General features: G+C 52.8%; 7 protein-coding genes across 7 annotated transcripts; 4 read left to right on the top strand and 3 right to left on the bottom strand.

The window, feature by feature from the left end:
* Positions 1 to 2,568: 2,568 nt before the first annotated feature.
* Positions 2,569 to 3,259, bottom strand: J4E85_009734 (uncharacterized protein; the record flags this gene model as incomplete). Its single annotated transcript, XM_051473952.1, has 3 exons — positions 2,569 to 2,659; positions 2,711 to 3,042; positions 3,089 to 3,259. The coding sequence occupies 3 exons, from the start codon at positions 3,257 to 3,259 to the stop codon at positions 2,569 to 2,571; spliced, it is 594 nt and encodes a 197-aa protein (XP_051322356.1).
* Positions 3,260 to 4,563: 1,304 nt separating this feature from the next.
* J4E85_009733 (uncharacterized protein) lies at positions 4,564 to 6,377 on the top strand (the record flags this gene model as incomplete). The annotated part of the gene is made up of 3 exons (XM_051473951.1): positions 4,564 to 4,601; positions 4,670 to 6,059; positions 6,111 to 6,377. The coding sequence occupies 3 exons, from the start codon at positions 4,564 to 4,566 to the stop codon at positions 6,375 to 6,377; spliced, it is 1,695 nt and encodes a 564-aa protein (XP_051322355.1).
* A 51-nt stretch (positions 6,378 to 6,428) lies between these two features.
* On the bottom strand, positions 6,429 to 8,051 carry J4E85_009732 (uncharacterized protein; the record flags this gene model as incomplete). The annotated part of the gene is made up of 1 exon (XM_051473950.1): positions 6,429 to 8,051. One exon carries the CDS (start codon positions 8,049 to 8,051, stop codon positions 6,429 to 6,431), a length of 1,623 nt encoding a protein of 540 aa, XP_051322354.1.
* Positions 8,052 to 9,919: 1,868 nt separating this feature from the next.
* On the top strand, positions 9,920 to 10,467 carry J4E85_009731 (uncharacterized protein; the record flags this gene model as incomplete). Its single annotated transcript, XM_051473949.1, has 3 exons — positions 9,920 to 10,005; positions 10,071 to 10,212; positions 10,273 to 10,467. 3 exons carry the CDS (start codon positions 9,920 to 9,922, stop codon positions 10,465 to 10,467), a joined length of 423 nt encoding a protein of 140 aa, XP_051322353.1.
* A 151-nt stretch (positions 10,468 to 10,618) lies between these two features.
* Positions 10,619 to 11,246, bottom strand: J4E85_009730 (uncharacterized protein; the record flags this gene model as incomplete). Its single annotated transcript, XM_051473948.1, has 2 exons — positions 10,619 to 10,971; positions 11,045 to 11,246. 2 exons carry the CDS (start codon positions 11,244 to 11,246, stop codon positions 10,619 to 10,621), a joined length of 555 nt encoding a protein of 184 aa, XP_051322352.1.
* A 2,405-nt stretch (positions 11,247 to 13,651) lies between these two features.
* On the top strand, positions 13,652 to 14,395 carry J4E85_009729 (uncharacterized protein; the record flags this gene model as incomplete). Its single annotated transcript, XM_051473947.1, has 3 exons — positions 13,652 to 13,741; positions 13,794 to 14,093; positions 14,150 to 14,395. The coding sequence occupies 3 exons, from the start codon at positions 13,652 to 13,654 to the stop codon at positions 14,393 to 14,395; spliced, it is 636 nt and encodes a 211-aa protein (XP_051322351.1).
* Positions 14,396 to 15,035: 640 nt separating this feature from the next.
* J4E85_009728 (uncharacterized protein) lies at positions 15,036 to 18,165 on the top strand (the record flags this gene model as incomplete). Its single annotated transcript, XM_051473946.1, has 4 exons — positions 15,036 to 15,229; positions 15,280 to 15,519; positions 15,572 to 15,806; positions 15,853 to 18,165. 4 exons carry the CDS (start codon positions 15,036 to 15,038, stop codon positions 18,163 to 18,165), a joined length of 2,982 nt encoding a protein of 993 aa, XP_051322350.1.
* Positions 18,166 to 18,542: the final 377 nt, after the last annotated feature.

The raw sequence follows: 18,542 nt of genomic DNA, 5'->3' as shown, positions 1-18,542 counted from the left end.
AAGAACCACGATCTCAAAATCCGCGGTTGGATATCCCGTGGCATTGGAAAAAGATGGGAATCAGGGTTCTATATACACAAGCACGGCGTCGAATGGCGTAAAGCGGGGACTAACTGGCCTGCAGCCGGGTGCATGAAGGCGCTGACAATCCGACGCGCTGGTTCGCGCGTGATCACCAAATGCTCGGCTTTTAGGATTCCATTACGCAGTATACACACCACGTGTGAGCCATTTCAGAGGCTATGCGCTCATCCAGGCGATCTGCATTGGATCTTACGGTCATCATTCACCTTCGCGCACGTCGTGAAGTCGCGATGCTCTGAAGCTCGTTGGTGAGGCTTGCTGCATGCGACAGCCAATGAACGCGCGAGTCAGCCGCGGACAGGGAGCTTTGGTAACCGTGCAGATGGGATGGCATCAAATTTTCCTTTTTACCACCTCCGCCTGTTCGCTGAACGCCGATACACGATGGACGCCTCCTGCGGGCGTTTCCCGATGCAGTAATTTCGAGACTTGCGAGAACGAATGCGATTGCAGAGATTTCTATCGGTTTGCAAGGGGTGGAAGTATGCATCTCCGTCGGACAAGTCTAGATCTCCATGGTATATACTTGGCTGTTGTTCCCATGTCCCCTGGGGTTTCTAGGATTATGCATTCAAGATACACTGGGTTTGGTCTGACGTGATGACTGTCTGACTGGCATGTCCAGGATCACCTTGGTACAACTTTCGGACCCACCGGATATTTTGAATGACCTTCAATCACCGCAATACCGCTGTCGAAGACCTGCTGCCCATTCAAATGGTGGGTAGGAAAGACATACACTGTATGCTGTGACATCAGTGACGTTGTTGGCTTATTTGACCTTACCTAGGTATGTCATAAATTAATATAATAAGCTCCCTTCTCGTTCTCCAGCGTACGTTGCGTTCCAAGCTACGTGCCAAATTCATCGATTTCGTCTTTTGACAATGTTGGTCCTCGCAAACATCAACAAAACAAGACGACTTCCTTGATGGCTAGAATATGACTTAGCAGACAGTGAAAGTCGAATATGTTTGAGAGAAACCGTAGATTGTATGATTAGGCATGATCGTCTAAGCAGACCATGCGACCAACACCCTGTAATAAGTGTAATACCGCTGTAGCTCTCCCATAGGCATCCAATTCGACCATCATACCATTATCACTTGAGTGCGATACCACTCTGTCCAGTCGCAGTACCCCAACCACCTTTCTGATCGCCATCCTCATCTTCTTCCTTCTTCACTCCTGCGTTCTTCTTTGACGCCGCGGGCTTAGCTTCCGTGTCACAATCATCGCAAAGTTGCCCTGTGAGTCGAGGTGTGGGTTGAGGTGTGCCATAGAATTCATAGGATATCGGCTCCTGATCACCCCAATGCTCCTGCATGGTATCGCAAAGGCCATAACGCTCATGCGGCCAGTCATCTGGAACGAATGCGGGATTTTGCTTGTCGTATCTTTTCTTCGACTCATAACATGGCATCGTCGGGACAAACAGAAGGGGTTTGGTTGGCTTGAAGCAAAGCTTTCGATCGCTTCCAGACTCCGGCCAGCCATTACGGCAGGATTTGTAGTTACCGATACACATTGCGGAATGTTTTTCACACCGTGGATCTTGCTCTTGACGTGAAGCTGGGGTCTGCCGATTGGTCGTTCGTGCGCAATTTGTTCTTGTCTTCGAACGCGTGTGTGAGGGTAAAGTATACTGGTTTAACTTTAAGGATATGGTAGCCTGTGGGTATGAGAAGAAGGAAAGAGCGCTCAACTTATAGCTTTTATACTTGCGGAAGCGATGATGTGTACGAATGACTCCGTAGAGCGTTGCCTGTCATGTCTGAGTCCATCATAACAGCTGGAGATATCGATGAGCCAAGTGCTACATCGAAGCACTGGCCTGGAGTTCGAGCTGGCTTTCTCTTGCTCGAGCTTTCCACGGGCCTCGCATCGCTGGGTAAGTCGATTGCAGGGTTGTGGGCATTAAGCGGAGGTGCTAGTTACCGCAAGGTAGCGTTTACACAGTAGATGTTACCAAGCAGCGCTGTCACACCTACAGAGTAGTCCCTGCGTCTTGGAACCACATGATCAAGCACTGCCAAAAGGTGGAGCGTGCGGACGGCAGCGATGTAGGACATTAGCAACAGTGCGTAAATCGAACAAAGAAATGGGTGCTACATGACGACAGCGATGAGTAACCGAGCAGGCAGCCGGTGATCGAAGTCACAGCTCGAGGAATGACTGGAAAGGATCGCATGTGATACATAAAGTCAATGTAATTGATTTGATACAGGCGCCTAGGCCCAAAACTATCCATTAGGATTATAGACATTCAATGTCTGAAGAAGAAGACAGAAACAAGATAAGAACTCCAAACTCCCTCGCAATGCAGACTATTTTTATAGTTTTGACAGAAAAGATAAGGAAAGACATGAGTATAGGTGGATAGAGGGGGTGGAAGACTGGCAGAGAGCGCTCTTGACAGGACATTCCTTTTTTGCTGAGTCGTCGCATTGGCTTGACACATTCGATATTCGGGGTTCCTCGCGTTTAGGCGTCCTCGACGGTCTTGGCGGGCTTCTTCATGTTGTTCTTGTACCAGAGAGTGGGGAGAAGAGCACATGAGACGGTGAAGAGTACGCTGAGTCGTGTTAGTAATGTATCAAGCATGTTATGTCGTGTGAAAACTTACCAGAGAGCGATAGCCATACCCCAGACGGTCTTGGCCTGGAAGCAGTTGCTGCGTGTGACACCGGCCCAGTGGCCCAAGCTGGAAGTGGACTTGTTGAGGTTCTCAACTGTCGCAGTGACAAAGGCGTTGGCGTATTGAGCATCGATCTCTGCGGATGACTTGCCGATGACGTAGCAGTTAAGGAACGACATGGGCTTTCCGAGAGTGACTGCGCAAACGATGAAGGCGATGAGAAGGAGAGAGTCGACACCGGTCATGACGAGGAGGCCGAGGTTGGCTTGCGACCAGTAGTAGCCTACGCTGACCATGATGTAGAGAGCAGCGATGCATGTCTAGTGATGTTAGAAGTGTTCAGTGGTGGTTGAGGGAAGTACATACCACGCTCAATGTGCCGACGAACTCTTTGGGTGGCTCAACACCGGTTGTGACAATCATCTGGATGAAGTTGGAGCAGATGCCAATGACCAAGATCATGCAGATAGCCTGGAGGACGCGGGCGCCAAGGAACATCTTGCTCAAAGGCATGGCGTTGTAGCTGGGGACAGGCATATTGGCGGATTGAAGTTGGTTGTCCAAAAGTGAACGAGGCTGAGGATGTGACGTCGAAGTAGACAGACGAGGCGATTAAGGCAGCAAGGAATGGATAGCGGTCTGCACAGCAGAAGAGAGGGTGATTTTCGTAGAAAGTGAAGAATGAATGAGACCCAGATAGGAAACAAGGAAATAAGGAAACAGAGAAAAAAAGACGAAAAGGAAGTGAGTTGTGATGAGCTGGTTGATGATGTGTGTGATGAGTTACTACGACGTTGCGTCCAGCACATCTTATACAACGAAGAGTTGGTTGCGATCTCAACAACAGATCGCAAAGGGCATAGTCAAGATTGCTGCTATTCTTGCTCATGGTGTGTCTGGACCACAGTCGTTTCATGGCATCTCGAGTAGTCGCTGGAGGAGCCAATGAGAGGGCGAAGCGGCGGGATGTCATGAAATGGCCCGAGCTGCCGCACTGATGCACGTAGGCGCTTACAGCATGACGAGCCTAAACGTCAAGTCTGGGGAAGCCATTCAGGTGTGTAGAATCTGCGCGGTACCTGAAGCATGTGGAGCCACAGTTTGACGTCTAGATCGACTGGGTGAGAGGTGTTGTTGCGGGTGTTGTTCAAGCTTCCGCGGTCCCACATCGACCTCCCGCCCTACCTCGCGCGCGGGAGCTATGCTGGGAAAGTGTTGAGGCTCAATCAGATGCGAGGAAGGTGGAAACATTGTTTGAAGGAATGGTTCTGTGCTTGGGTGATGGCGTTGCTGAAGAATCGCGTACGCTGATGAGAGGACAACGCGACGATGTGCGTCAATGCTCTGCTGGCGGATTGGTGGTATCTCGTAAGCATTGGTTGAATTATCTTTACACGCGATTCAGATGGGTACCCGCGTCAAGAGCGTTAAGAAATGGAGACTTTGGGAGTGAGGCGTCCGGGCTGAAGAGTTGTGCCGGACAGCTGTTGGACGGTTTAGTGCAGCGCTCGCCGTGCCCATGGTCGAATTACGCGATGCTGCATATGTGCAAGTCGATCAAGACCATCTCATAGTCAGGATTTCACGAGAAGTCGCGTACGAGCACCGAAAATGGGGGTTGTTCCTCTGATGTTGGAAAGGGAGGATGATAGGAGCTCCCCGCATCCAGCCCGGGTCAGCTCGAATGCGGCAGGTCCAGGCGACACAGCTCCCAGATAGCCAGACGCATACTCGCGGCTCTCACGCGACATGTGACTGATAACCGTTCCCGAGGGCCTTACGGCTTCTTCTGAAGCTTTTTTCTATGGTCATTTTATCTTCTTCCTAATTGCAACCTCAAGATGGGTCTCTCGGAGTACAGACAACACAAGGCCGACTGGTGAGCTGCCCCAAGCTTCCAACACCCCACACCTCGGCCAATGCCACAAGCTGACTCTCCACCACCAGCAAGCGCAAGCAGTCGGAACGCGCCTCCAAGATCGCGACACTCCCCACGCCGTACCTGTCCGCTCTATCCTCGCAAGACCGCTCCATCCTCGGCAAACCCATCCAGGAGCTCGTCCAAGATGTCCACAAGCAAATCACCAGCCCCGTCGATATCCTGCGCACGTACGGCAAAGTCGCGATAAAGGCGCAGGAGAAGACAAACTGCGTGACGGAGATACTGTTCCCGGAAGCCGAAGAATGGGCAGAGAAGGAGGTCAATCTGAAGGGTCCGCTTGCCGGCATCCCCGTCTCATTGAAGGACTCCATACAAGTCAAGGGCTTTGACATCTCGGTCGGATATTCGAGGAACACCGGGAAGCCTGCGACAGAAGATGGAGTCATGGTCAAGATACTGAAAGACGCGGGTGCCGTGCCGTTCGTCAAGACCAACCTCCCTACCACGCTTCTGTCCTTCGAATCCACCAACGACGTCTGGGGACAGTGCAAGAACCCTCACAACGACAAATACTCGCCAGGTGGCTCAACAGGTGGAGAGTCGGCATTGCTGGCCTTTGGTGGTAGTCGCATTGGCATTGGATCAGACGTGGCTGGCTCGGTCCGCGCTCCCGCACACTTCTCCGGCTGCTATTCGATACGATGCTCAACGGGACGATGGCCTAAAGTCGGCATGAACACAAGCATGTCGGGCCAGGAAGCTATACCCTCCGTCTTCAGCCCCATGGCGCGCACATTGAACGACTTGACCTACTTCACGCGAAGCTTCATCCAGATGAAGCCCTGGAAATACGACTATACCGTCCATCCGCTAGAATGGAGAGAGGATATCGAGACCGAGTTCCGGGAGAAGCCAAAGCTCCGCATAGGCGTCATGCGAACCGATCACGTCGCAGACCCTTCACCAGCATGTGCGCGCGCTCTAGACCAAACAGTCGAAGCACTCAAGGCCGAAGGCCACGAGGTCTTCGATGTCGAGCCCCCTTCGCCGTACGAAGCTCTCAAGCTAGCATCCCAACTTCTTCTCAGCGACGGCGGCAACACATTCATGGGCCATTTCCGCACGGGAGAGTGGAACGATTTGGGTGCAGCGCAACTGGTCTACTACATGCGCCTGCCCAAGTTCATCAAGTACGCGCACTACCTGTACGTCAAGTACGTCAAAGGCGACGACATCTGGGCTGGCTTGCTACGCGACTGGCATCCAAAGTCTGCACACGAGTACTGGCAGCTCGCTGGCAAGCGCGAGGCATACAAGCAGAATTTCTACCAATGGTGGTCTGAGGAGGCCAACATGGATGTCATGCTCACTCCACCCAACGCGACTCCTGCGGTACCTCATGGCGGCATGCATGATGCAGTCAGTAGCTGCGGTTACACTTTCATGTTCAATCTGGTAAGTCTTCTTTTTTTCCAACACTACTGTGCCCTCGCTAACTATATGAAGCTCGACTACTCTTCTGGAATCATCCCCGTAACGCACGTCGATCCTGCCAAAGACGCTTTGCCATCAGACTTCAACATCAAGAAATTGAACGGGGTCGCACAAGGCGCGTACAAGCTATACGATGCGGAGAAGATGGCCGGTCTGCCCGTAGCTGTACAAGTTGTCGGAAGGAGACTGGAAGAGGAAAAGGTCCTCGCTATCATGGAGAGGGTGGAGGATGCGCTCGATAAGCATGGCGGACGATACGAGTTGCTGGAAGTGGATTGAGGGGGACATCTGAATAAATTCAATCATCACCTAGCCCTGCTAAACACAACCCTACATGCCAACTCGTACGTTGTAGACCCCTCCTAGAAGATCAAACACCACACGTCCATCTTCTTCCCGATACTGCTCCTTGCCAAGCACTCTGCCATCAACTACAACTGTCGCATTCCCACCCAACCCATCTACTGGAAGTCTCACTACACCCTCTGTCCCCACTGGCGTCTCAATCACGACCCCATATCCAACCCCACCCTTCTCTTTCTCCCAGCCCACCCTAAACTTCCCCAGCCCCGTCACAAAGCCCGCCTGCGCCCTCGTCAAATCCCCAAACCTAGGCTCAACAACCCACTTCCTCCCCGCCGGCTCCGTGACCCTCAATCCAACCACAAACTCCGTCAGCGCCGACGTAGGCCCCGAACTCCACCCATGAGCATGACTCACATAACTCGGATCATATCCATACCCCCTCTCCTGTCTATACCCAAACGTCCCATTCGTTCTATACCCCTCTATAACCGTCGAGCCAGTACCGTTGCGGTGATTTGCATACCAGCCCCAGCTTCGGCGTATGAGTTCGAGGGCACGGGTTGTTCCTGTCGGGTTGGTGACGGTGAAGTGGGCTTGGATTTCGAAGCTGGAAATGAAGGGGGATATGTTGCCGGGGAGTTCGGGAGCTTCGGCGCCGATGGGCGTCCAGTTTTTTGTGAGTGCTGTGGAGATGTCTTGGGCGATTTGGGAGGAGGGTGGGATGAGGTCGAAGAGGATGGCCATGCTGTTTGCGTCTTGGGGGTGGAGGGTCGTCAAGGTGGCGTTGTCGCGGAAGGCGCCGTAGGTGGAGTCGAAACAGTGAGTGAGGATGGCTGTTTGAAGCGCTGTGGCGCGCGACGTCCAAGTTGCTGCTAAGTTGCTGGAACTGCTCTCGTTGAGCCATGTAGCGAGTTCGGCACCGGTTTGCAGAGTGTGGTATAGAATGACATTTGCTTCCGTATTGTTGAATCCAGTTTGCCAGCGCGCCCAGTCCCTGGTGCCGGTTTGGTTGAGGAGACCAGATGTGTCGACTTGGACTTTGGCGTATATGTACTCCATAGCTTTCTGGTACTTGGCCCAGTTCCTCTGCACAAAGGCTGCGTCGTCCGTGTATAGCATGTAGTTATAGGTACCGATCATTGTCCACATATGATACGTATCGCTGTTTTGCTGTAAAAGCGGTGGGCCAGCTTCGGGGAATGAACCATCCGGATTCTGGTAGTCGAACATGACTTGCAGTGCGTTCTTAACGCTGGCGAGATCCCCGGTACTGACAAAGGTAGAGGGAACAGCAATGCCCATGTCGCCTGGCCATACGGCACGGTCTCGTTTCGCTCCATCAACGATTATGGTGTCGCCTGGACCCAGAGTGCCGTTGTTGGCCCACCCGTTCGCGAGCATGGGCACCCAACGTCCCGTGTTGGTGGGTACGGCGTTAGTTTGGAGCGTATATGCGCCTGCATACCAAATTCTGTTCAGCAGTTCATCGTTGGAATCGAAAAACCCTTGATAAGCCTCCAGGTTTGACCACGTAGGCTGGAAGCTTATCTCAAGCTGCACGTCCGTGACGTTGACGTAGGTACCGCTTTCCGTGACAAGGAAAGCCGTCATATACCGAAAGCCTCCTCGCATCACCTCATCAGGCATCTTGTACGTTCCTGGGCCGGCAGTGCTGATATTGACATATAACGCACCATCGCGGCCAGCAAACTTCCCGTTCGATGCATCAGACCATTCACCTACCCATGTCGATGCTTCGGAAAACGCGAGGCCGATAGTGCCAGTTCCATTGCTTGTGTATGAGATAGAAGCGATGCCACCGACTTCAATACCGAAATCGAAAATGACATTCGTCCCGTTGCCGCGGAGGACGACGAGACGTGGATAGCTTGCTGGATGACGGTCTCGGATGGTAAAAACTGATCTTGGACGGACTGTTCGCGATGACGGAGCGTAGATGTTAGAGTTCCAAGGCCCTGGTCTATTAGTAGTGCAAAAGGGGGTACGAGTTTGATGGAATAGGTACCTTTGAATGCGGCTTCACTAGGCCCGCTGCATTCCGTGTCCCGCCAACAGGTCGCAGCCAGAGCATCCAAAGGTAGTGTCGCCAACGCAACAACGGTCCCTAAAAGTGTAAGCCAGCGCATGATTGTACAGACCCAAGTCGTTCTCAAGCTACAGCAAGTCGCGTCTTCCTATTACATATTTTTGAAAGATTCGCGACAACATTTCGTGTACTATAAAGCGCTCGGCATACGTTACGCCGAGCCGCCCATATGGTTTTCCGGTCCGGGAATAGATGAGGTATACGATCTCCTGGATCTTCGCTGGAATGCGGGGAAATAAGCTACGAGCTAGACGCAGTAAGCTTCTCAACCCTGGGCGCATTCGTTGGTCATGAACTTGGGATGGAAAAGCAGTCTAAATTCGCATCAGAAAGTATGGTTGAGCATTGGCGGTTTTGCGATAGTCTCGCGCGATGAAAAGATGGGAGCTGGAGTCATGTTGCTATTCCGAGACGACTTCAACTGATCCTCAGTGTAGTCGAAGTGATTTAGGTGTATACAGATGTCCTTCGCGCTTGGTCGAAATTGAACCTCGTCGTTCCTTCCGTTGCGAGAAGGTTAGTAAGGATGTATTGTCGAGGAGGTTGGCCGTGCTGCATCCGACCTGCACAGCTAACCTAAGAAAAAAGCCAGGGCATTGTATCGCAGAAGAATAGCTGATTGCGACGCAGAATCTGAAAGCATGTTGTGCATGGGTACAAGCGATGAGACAGCGCTCCGGTCGCTCAAGCGCGAAACTTACGCGCCTGATCGCGCCAGCCTGGGAATTGTCAAGGGAGGCTCTTTCCTTCCATCCACAGCCCGCTAAGCCCTTCGCCATCACCATCAGAACTCAAATTCCAACCGAATCTGACTACGTCATTTTCTACATAATTTCATCGGATGCAGTCTCCAGCCAGTGTCAGAGTAGGTAGCTGCCCCGCTTACGTCATTGCGGCTCACGTTGTTGATCGCAACGCGAGTCCATGCTACCCCTCATGCAGCCCCAAGCGACCACTGCTTCCGGACCATCACTCTTCCTATCTTGGGAAGACAATCCTGAGCCGCATAGTATGGCCCAAGGCCTAGTTGCCGGACTTGTATAGATCCAGAAGTCAAGAGCCGGGACACGTCGACGCGTCAACTCCCGACTGATGAACCGTGGGCGCATAGAACGTCATCCCTGATATCATGTACCATGGAGCCGCTAATGCAACAACTCTTTGACAAATACCCGCATCGGGATGCAGAACACAGCTGCCGATACGCTGGCATTTCCAGACCGCATGAGGGAGGGATCACGCTAAATGGGTGGAGGGGCGGGGATTCCAATTAAGCAACGAGCGCTGGGTCCAAGGTAGGCTTTATATAAATGTCTACCGCTTCTCGAATACCTTGTTGTCCATTCTCCCTTACATACTTTGACATCTAAACTCAATACGGATAACTAGAGAGACCAATCAGATCATCATGACGGACTTCAAGGGACATTGCCATTGCAAGCAGACAGAGTGGACTGCCACCCTGCAGCAAGATCAGCAGGCACACATCCTGTGGTGAGTATTGTCATTCTGTTCCTATAACAACAATTCGTTGCAAGATCAAGCTAACAATCGATTAGCCACTGCAACACTTGCAAAGAGCTCTCCGGCTCCACGTACACGCTCAATCAGATCATCCCCAAGAAGGCACTCAAGATCACCAAGGGAGATGATCTAGGCAAATACACATACAAGGGTGACTCTGGAAAGAGCGTTCACTGCGTATGTCATCCCCTGGGCTACCCATGGGATTAGAGAGCATGCACTAATATGTCTTTGTAGTTCTACTGCAAGAACTGCACTTCACACGTGTACCACGAGCAAGAGGCCCTTGGCCCTGATAGCATTGTCCTAAGGACAGGATTGTTGGACGAAGGCGTCAAGAACTTCAAGCCTGGTGCGGAGATCTTTGGCAAGGACCGCTTGTCGTGGGAGAAGGAGGTTGCGCAAACATTCGAGGTCATGCCACCTTCATAGACAGACATAGTCGGTAGCATAAATGCACGATTATCTCACCACTGCCAGCAAGGCCTTCATGCATATTGTCACAAATGGAACGAGGTGTTTTTCGCCGTGAGACATGTCATTCTAGATATTCCGCATGGGTAGTATTATATTTTATCCCAACTTAGTCAGAAAGCGGCGGGAAACTCCTCAAGAAGTGGCTCGGGCACTCGTAGCCGCCCGGGTTGTGGTCCAAGTACAATTGGTGGTACTGTTCCGCATCCCACCATTTCCCTGCAGGAAGAATCTCTGTTGCGACGCTTCCCTTCCACCACTGCTTGTTCACCTTGTCGGTAACGTCTCGCGCAATCTTCTCCTGCTCGGCATCGTGGTAAAAGATGGCGGATCGGTATTGGCTGCCAACGTCGGGACCTTGGCGGTTGGAGGTGGTGGGATCGTGCATCTTGTAGAAGAATTCGAGGAGGGAACGGTAGGTTACTTTTTCGGGGTCGTAGACGACTTGCAGGGCTTCGGCGTCTGGGTTACTAGTCAGCTAATAGCCAGAGATCACGTCACGCCTCGTGGCGCAACAAAAGCGAGGAATACGTACGTCCAGTGCGTCCGCTGCATACCGCCCTGTACCCTGGGTTGTCTGTGTCACCACCGATATATCCAACCCTCGCATCGTACAAGCCCTTTCCCTTGTACTCTCTCCGGTACATGTGCTCGACTCCCCAGAAACATCCGGCAGCGACGGTGGCGGTTTGTGCGCCCGAAGGCACGTTCATGGGTTGCGCGGGCGCATTCGACATACTGCTGAAGGGGCGAAAGAATTTAGTCAGAAAGGACATGGACAAGTAAGACGTGACGACCAAAAGGAAGAGCGTGAGGAGCTTCAGTTTGGTGGTAGTGAAGTGTGTGATAAGAGGGAGAAGTTTACTCTGCTGGTGAGTTATTATGTATCGCAAGTTCGCCGCTTCGATTGGGAAAAGGGAAATGGACCGCGGCGATGATGCCATCATTTGGCGTGACAAATCGAAGGGTCCACGGCCACGCTTCAGCCACATGGGTGGCGGCGGGGTCGCTCCTTCGCGACGGTAGGAACGCCCAACCCGTGTCTCTGCTCGATCACACATTCTGACACTCTGCAAATCTCCTCAGCAGCAGTGCGCGCTTTCTTTGACGCGTCGAAGCATTGCTGTATCTGACGAGATTCGCGTGCCGCCGTTCTGCCCGCCCGCTACGTGTCTTTACCCGGACAAGTCGCGGCCGATGTCTGTAGCCTTTCGGCATCAACACAGGCTCGAATCCTCCAGCACTGCTCTTTGCATGATGTCCTGCTTCTTTGCTACTTGATCCATGGCCGTAGCGTTGCCTATTCGAAGGACATGCTCTTGGAAATTTCGGCTATGTCCCAGCGGACCCATCCTGCGCTCTCGGAAAAACACTGCGCAGTAGGCTGGAGTGAAACGGGACGTATAAGCGGCGGGACCGGGACGTGGATTCTATTACACTCGCGTTAGTGTCATGGAGAGGTCTCTTCGTTCCCTCTCTTGTAGTACCGGACGCCCTCTCAGCTCATAGTTGCACGTACAGCTTTACGAATGTCGTGTATCAAGCATACACAGTCAGCTTGCTGTTTTCGCACTCGACTGACAGTCCCATAGTCCTACCCTCCAAGTCAGGTCCGGCTGACAGCTTTGGTCGAATCACCCCGACACGATGCGCGTAATCAATTCTCAATCTATTTCGCCTGAAAGCCTTGCACCGGCTACAACCCGCGTTGCTGAACCGGCAGTAGTTGAATCTAGGCTCATACGATGCATCCTTGGTCGTGGCGTCGCTCCGAGTCACCACGTGCGTCGAACAGCTGCTTGATGCATGCACTTGGCTAACTCTTCTAAGATTATTTTTAGATGCATCTCTAGACCTCACATCTGCAAGGGCAGCAAATCGCGTTCGCTAAAATTGATCAAGGCAGGGCCTCGAGCACCGATGGAGCGACAAGCTTTAATATAAGGTTAATCTACGCGCCAAGAACTCCTCACATCTCCAGATCTTTTGAATTGGACGTCCACGATACCCTCGCAGTACTATGCCGCTCGTTCCAGGCAGGGAAACTATTTTCAGTCTTCGCTTCCGCACACGTTCCGTTGCTGCATTACATACAGGATCTATAGATGAAAGACAATATCCGGATGAGCTTGTTTGTTTCTCGGTCAGCTTCGTGGACTGTCTATACCCAGCATCCAGGCCCGGCGTTTCTATTCTGAGTTCTGCACCCCAGGCAAATACGCTCGACTCATCTCGCTTTCATATCTACATCCACTGGGCTGGCCAAAATCTATGCGAGGAAACGGCTCAAACCCACAGGGACTCGCTTGTGCAAAAGACTTTGGTACCCCAGCCGTCATCTGATATGAAATGGCCACGGTATACCTCGTTGACCGCGAGTCTGGGTTTCGTATTCGCTATCAAGAGAATCTATATGCCCACGCGACGGATGTGCTTTTACTTTCAGCAGCTATACCGCCGGCACTCGGTTTCCGGGTAGGCTGCATATGGCGCCACCAAGTTGTGCAAGAATTCGTGATACTCGCATGTCAGCAAACCTCGCCAAAAGACATTGGCATTGGTGATGCCGAGAGTTTCACGCATACTGTACCACCTGGTGGCGCAGACGTACGATATTCAAAGAGCCGCCACGATTCAGGGTTCAATCTCCTCGCGCCCGGAAAGCTCAAATGAAGATGCTCCGTTACTGTGATTCGGGTTAGGATTGCAGCTGGAAGCGAGATGCACGGCGGAACGAGACTATCGCATACCCCAGATTCCGACACTTAGCCTGGAGGCTGGCTCAGGATGTATCCACACGGAACAATACTTCAGCTAAGCGGACAACACGAACTCAGCTGAGCAGCTTCTGCGATTCTGGGCCTATGAGCATGAGCGGCCCGCCGGTCCAATCGTACTCGATAGTGCCATTGGCACTTGGCAGCTGTTATCGTGGTCGGATTGTAGATATCGCCCAAGATGGTGTTGCCGCGGTAGTGGTTAACACAATCAAAGGTAAAGGGCTGGCGCCGAGGGACTGGTATATAACCTGGTCCATATTCCCTTCCATGATCCTCATCCAGCTTCTACTCTCGATTTCATCTACCACATCATCAGCTTCACATCTAGCCTTCTCCGAAGACCATCTTTGCAAACCATCAACATGAAGTGGCTCCTTGCTCTCCTTCCTCTCGCGGCAGCAGCCCCTGCGTTCCCCAATGTGGAGCTTGGTGACGCTCCACCACCCGGTCAGGTACGAGAAGCTCAGATGGGGATTTCCGAGATGATCAACTCACACAATACAGGTCAAGATCCGCGGTGTCAGCTATGGAGGAACTGGTTGCCCGCAAGGCACCATGAGCTCCCAGATCAACAGCGACAGGACTGTCATGACGCTCATCTTCGACGCATACATCGCCTCGATCGGCCCCGGTATTGCCGTTACGGAACAGCGCAAGAACTGCCAGCTGAACGTCGACATTGAGTACCCAGGAGGCTTCCAGTACTCCATCTTGTCTGCCGACTACCGTGGTTACTCTGCCATCCAGAAGGGTGTCTCTGGTACTCTCAAGTCTACCTACTACTTCTCCGGAGACACTGCTCAGGTAAGATCTATCCAAGCTCCAATGGCGTGGACCAAATATGCTGATACCCGAAATAGACCTCGACTGAGTACAAGTTCGACGGGCCAACAAACGGCGACTACCTCAAGCATGACGAGGCGGACAGTACCTCGGTTGTATGGGCGCCATGCGGCACCAACGGCATGCTCAACATCAACTCGCAGGTCCGCCTGACCAGCAGCAACGCCAGCGCCACTGGCCTCCTCACCACTGACTCTACCGATCTCAAATTCACCCAAGTCGTGTACGTGCAGTGGCAGAAGTGCACACCACCCAAGCAGTAGAAACTGATTGCGGTTGATGTAGGCCGAGACATTGGATCAGCTGGATTAGTCTGAACGGGCCATGGATGGTACGGGTTGAGGATTTGAGGTGGAGGCGGTGTTAGTCGGGGAATGGAATTTACGAAGATATGCCGGACGCATGTTTGATGTTTGCATGATAGTTGAATCCTTTTATGAGATGCGCATCTCTCATTTCACTCTCCACATGCTGTGATGCTCCACTTGCCCCTTTACGCAACTCACGACAATACAAAGGAATGCCGATTAGACTTGCCAAACAAGAAGGATAATGGTGGTACTTTTCTGGGATCGCACAGTCGGCGAAGTTCGCATCAATAGTAGCAAGACAGTCGGGTGCGCCCGTTGGCAGGACAGAGGTGATGTGGCGTGTGGTGTCGCAGCCACGTCGGAAATTGTGGGGATAAGAGGGCATTCTTGGCGGCAGGGTCGTGGTTGCCGCATTTAGATCCCTGTCTGTTTACCAGCGGCCGTGCGTCCCATAACAGAAGTTCCGGCTGGAACATCGTCATTGAGCACTCCAGCCCGCAACACCAAACCCTCGCTCGCGGCTGTTCCCCACGCTTTCAAAGGAGGCTGCGCAGTGCGATTGACCTGCTTTTTTCATTTCTTGGGCGCAGTCATGGCCGCCGCGGGCGCGTCTTCCATCTCCGTCACCGTACGAGTCCGCCCTTTCACCATCAGAGAGGCTGCCCAGGTCACGAGGAACGATGATCAAACGCTGTTCCTCGGAGATGGTTCGCTGGCGGGCTTGCCAGCGCCGAAGCTCCACAAGGGCATCCGCCCTGTCATCAAGGTCATGGACGAGAAGTGCCTGTATGAGACGTCACGTATCATTTCAAGGCATGAGGGCTGACCAGTACCAGAATCTTCGACCCTCCAGAAGACAACGCCGTCCAGCGGTTCGGACGATCAACAATAGGACCTCAGGGCAAGCGATCCAAGGACCAGACATTCGCATTCGACCGCGTCTTCGACGACACTACCTCCCAGGGCGATGTATACGAAGCCACGACGAAGCCCCTGCTGGACAGTGTGCTGGATGGATACAACGCGACTGTCTTTGCCTATGGCGCCACAGGTTGCGGAAAGACACATACTATCACGTATGTTCATGTACACCGCTAGTTACTCGCAGGAGGACTAACCTTTCAACAGGGGAACGTCGCAGCAGCCCGGCATTATCTTTTTGACTATGCAAGAACTGTTCGAGAAGATCCAGGACATACAAGATGAAAAGGTCACCGAGATCACGCTCTCCTATCTGGAAATCTACAACGAGACAATTCGCGACTTGCTTGTAGAGGGCGGCAGTAAACAACCCCTGATGCTCCGCGAGGATGCCAACCAGGCTGTATCTGTCGCTGGTCTTTCCAGCCACCGACCACAGAGCGTAAGTAGAAGGGATGTACTGCACGACAAGCGTCTAACGACCGCAGGTCCAAGAAGTCATGGATATCATTGTCCGCGGCAACGAGTACCGAACCATGTCGCCTACCGAAGCGAACGCTACCTCTTCCCGATCCCACGCCGTACTCCAGATCAACGTGTCCTCCAAGGACCGCAATGCCTCGGTCAACGAACCCCACACAATGGCTACCCTCAGCATCATCGACTTGGCAGGTAGTGAGCGCGCGAGCGCTACGAAGAACCGTGGAGAGCGTCTGACGGAGGGTGCCAACATCAACAAATCCCTACTCGCGCTGGGAAGCTGTATCAACGCCCTCTGTGATCCCCGAAAGCGAAACCACATCCCGTACCGCAACTCGAAACTCACGCGATTGCTCAAGTTCTCTCTTGGTGGAAACTGTAAAACTGTCATGATAGTCTGTGTTAGTCCGTCAAGCGCGCATTTCGATGAGACGCAGAACACCCTGCGGTACGCCAACCGAGCGAAGAACATCCAGACCAAGGTCACCAAGAACGTATACAATGTCAACCGCCACGTAAAGGACTACCTTGTCAAGATCGATGAGCAGAGACACTTGATTGAGGAGTTGATGAAAAAGCAGAAGGATTTCGAAGGAAGTGCCTTGGTCAAGTTTCAAAAGCAGAGCGAAAAGAAGGATGGCATCTTGCGAGACGCTGTGGTGCGCTTGCGCCAGGCTTATGCAGACTCCGAGCCCGACCGTCGGGATCGGCTGAATATGTCAAAGACCTTGAAGCTGGCCGAGAAGCGCATCTCGATGATTTCGGCATGGATCGCAGCATTCGATAACGTGAAGGATGTTCGCGAAAACGAGGAGATGCCCACCCAAGTCACAGCAATGAGAGATACTGCAGTCGGAATTTCCGCAGAACTCGAACAAACGCGACAACATTGCCATAGGCGATTGGAGCGTACCGTATGGACGAGCAAAATGGACACAGCGCTGCATGTTGGACTGAAGGGTCTGGCGGAGGTGGACGGCAACGCTGACGGCCACGATGCTGCCAATCTGACAAGAGAGTACGAGCTGCTCAAATCGAATGCGGATCGTGAACAACTCAATGCTCTGCTAGACATGGAAAAAGGCGGCGATGCTGCCATCGTCCAGGTGCTGGTACAGGCGCACATCGAGACTGTCACAATCCTAAGCCAGATCACCCAAATGGATGAAGCCCAAGCGGTCGAAGCGGCGAGGAAGCTGCTTACAAAGATTATGAATTCTTGTACAAACGCGACTTCGCAGGTTATTCGGCCAGACGGTGGCCTGCCAGTCACGGAGTTCTTTGAGCCAAGCCACAGAGGCACACCAAAAAGGAGGAAGCCAGTGAACATCATGGAGCCGTCTCCCATGCGACCAATTGCTTTGCCAACACTGGCGGACGCGCCGCATCTTACATCATCGCCAATGAAGTCATCACCACGCCGAAAGTTGATGGCAGGAGCCAGAAAGAGCGTCCAGTTCTCGCCGATGAAGAAGAAGAAGTCTCCGTCAAAGACGAAGCGGGGGGTGCGCTGGAGGGACGACACCGAGAATGGGACACTTGCGGAATTCCAGAAAACACCAGAACACCTAGCAGGAACACCAACACATTCTTCCACCCCAGTGCCAGCACCGACTTACTCGACAGGCATCCCCATACCAAAATACGATGGAAGCGGTGGCTCTTCGCCCATCCCCACACCACCAAAAGCCTCTGTAGATTTGAAGGGCTCATCGCGCTTTGCAGTCGGCGCGCTATCTAAGCGTTCGGACGGATCCCCCACATCTCGTTCCAACAACGCATATGGCTCGGATTCCGATGGTGCGTCGCCTCTCCGCGACATCTACAACAACGCTCGCACTTCATCCTTGAGCAATGTAGAGAACGCCTCGTCGGGCCCCACGCGAGAAGGAGACAGCGGCCACTCCAGTTCAGAGGGAGAGAAGTGGACGCCATCAGACGCGCGACAAATCGGACACGCGATCAAGCGCCGTTCTTCCACAAACGGAGGATCTGTGCCTGTGAACCGAGCGCATCGTCGTCGTAGTCCGACAGCAGCGACCATTGGTAGCCCGCCCAACGAGAACTCCCTTCTCTCCGCGGGTGCAGCGCGTCGCATGGTCAAGTCTGTCCACGAGGCTGACTGGAAGAACAGCGTACTTAGCCCACGGGTTACGCCCATAATGAAGAGCGCTGTAAGGCGCACTACCTTGGCGAACGTCGGTGACGATCGACCTCGGGAGGCACCGCCCAGCTTGAATGCGCGAGCGCCTGTACGAATCACTAGTGGTTCTTCGTCCAGAGGTAGCCTCATGCCTAATTCTAAGAGCGTCTGGCGTTGATTTACCTCTTGCTAATTGGGGCATTAGGTGGTTGGAGACGCCACCGTTGGGGCTTTTAACGACTTTTTCGCTTTTCGTTGCTCACCAGTTGCATTCTGTTCTTTTCGATTTGGCGATGTTCTGGCGCCGGGTCATTCTCTTGTGCATCTGTCTCATTCTCAAAACCTTTGGAAAACTCCATCTAGAAGCATTAACGAAGGCTTGGGTCGGTGTTTGGGTAATCTCCCTGCCTATGGCAGTTGCTGGGGCGTATTCAGTTGCGATTGCATTGGGATGTACTTGTATGCGTGTCTCGAGTATTGCGTAGTTTTCCTGTTACTAGCATCATTTCAACGTTTCATGATCACCTCTTATGCTCAACCGTGTCTGAAGAGTGC

Source organism: Alternaria conjuncta, assembly GCF_024043145.1.
Source record: "Alternaria conjuncta strain BMP 0040 chromosome Unknown scaffold_18, whole genome shotgun sequence".
Taxonomy (NCBI): Eukaryota; Fungi; Ascomycota; class Dothideomycetes; order Pleosporales; family Pleosporaceae; genus Alternaria; species Alternaria conjuncta.
Note: the sequence above shows the minus strand (reverse complement) of the source record. Positions and strands in the feature narration are given on the sequence as shown.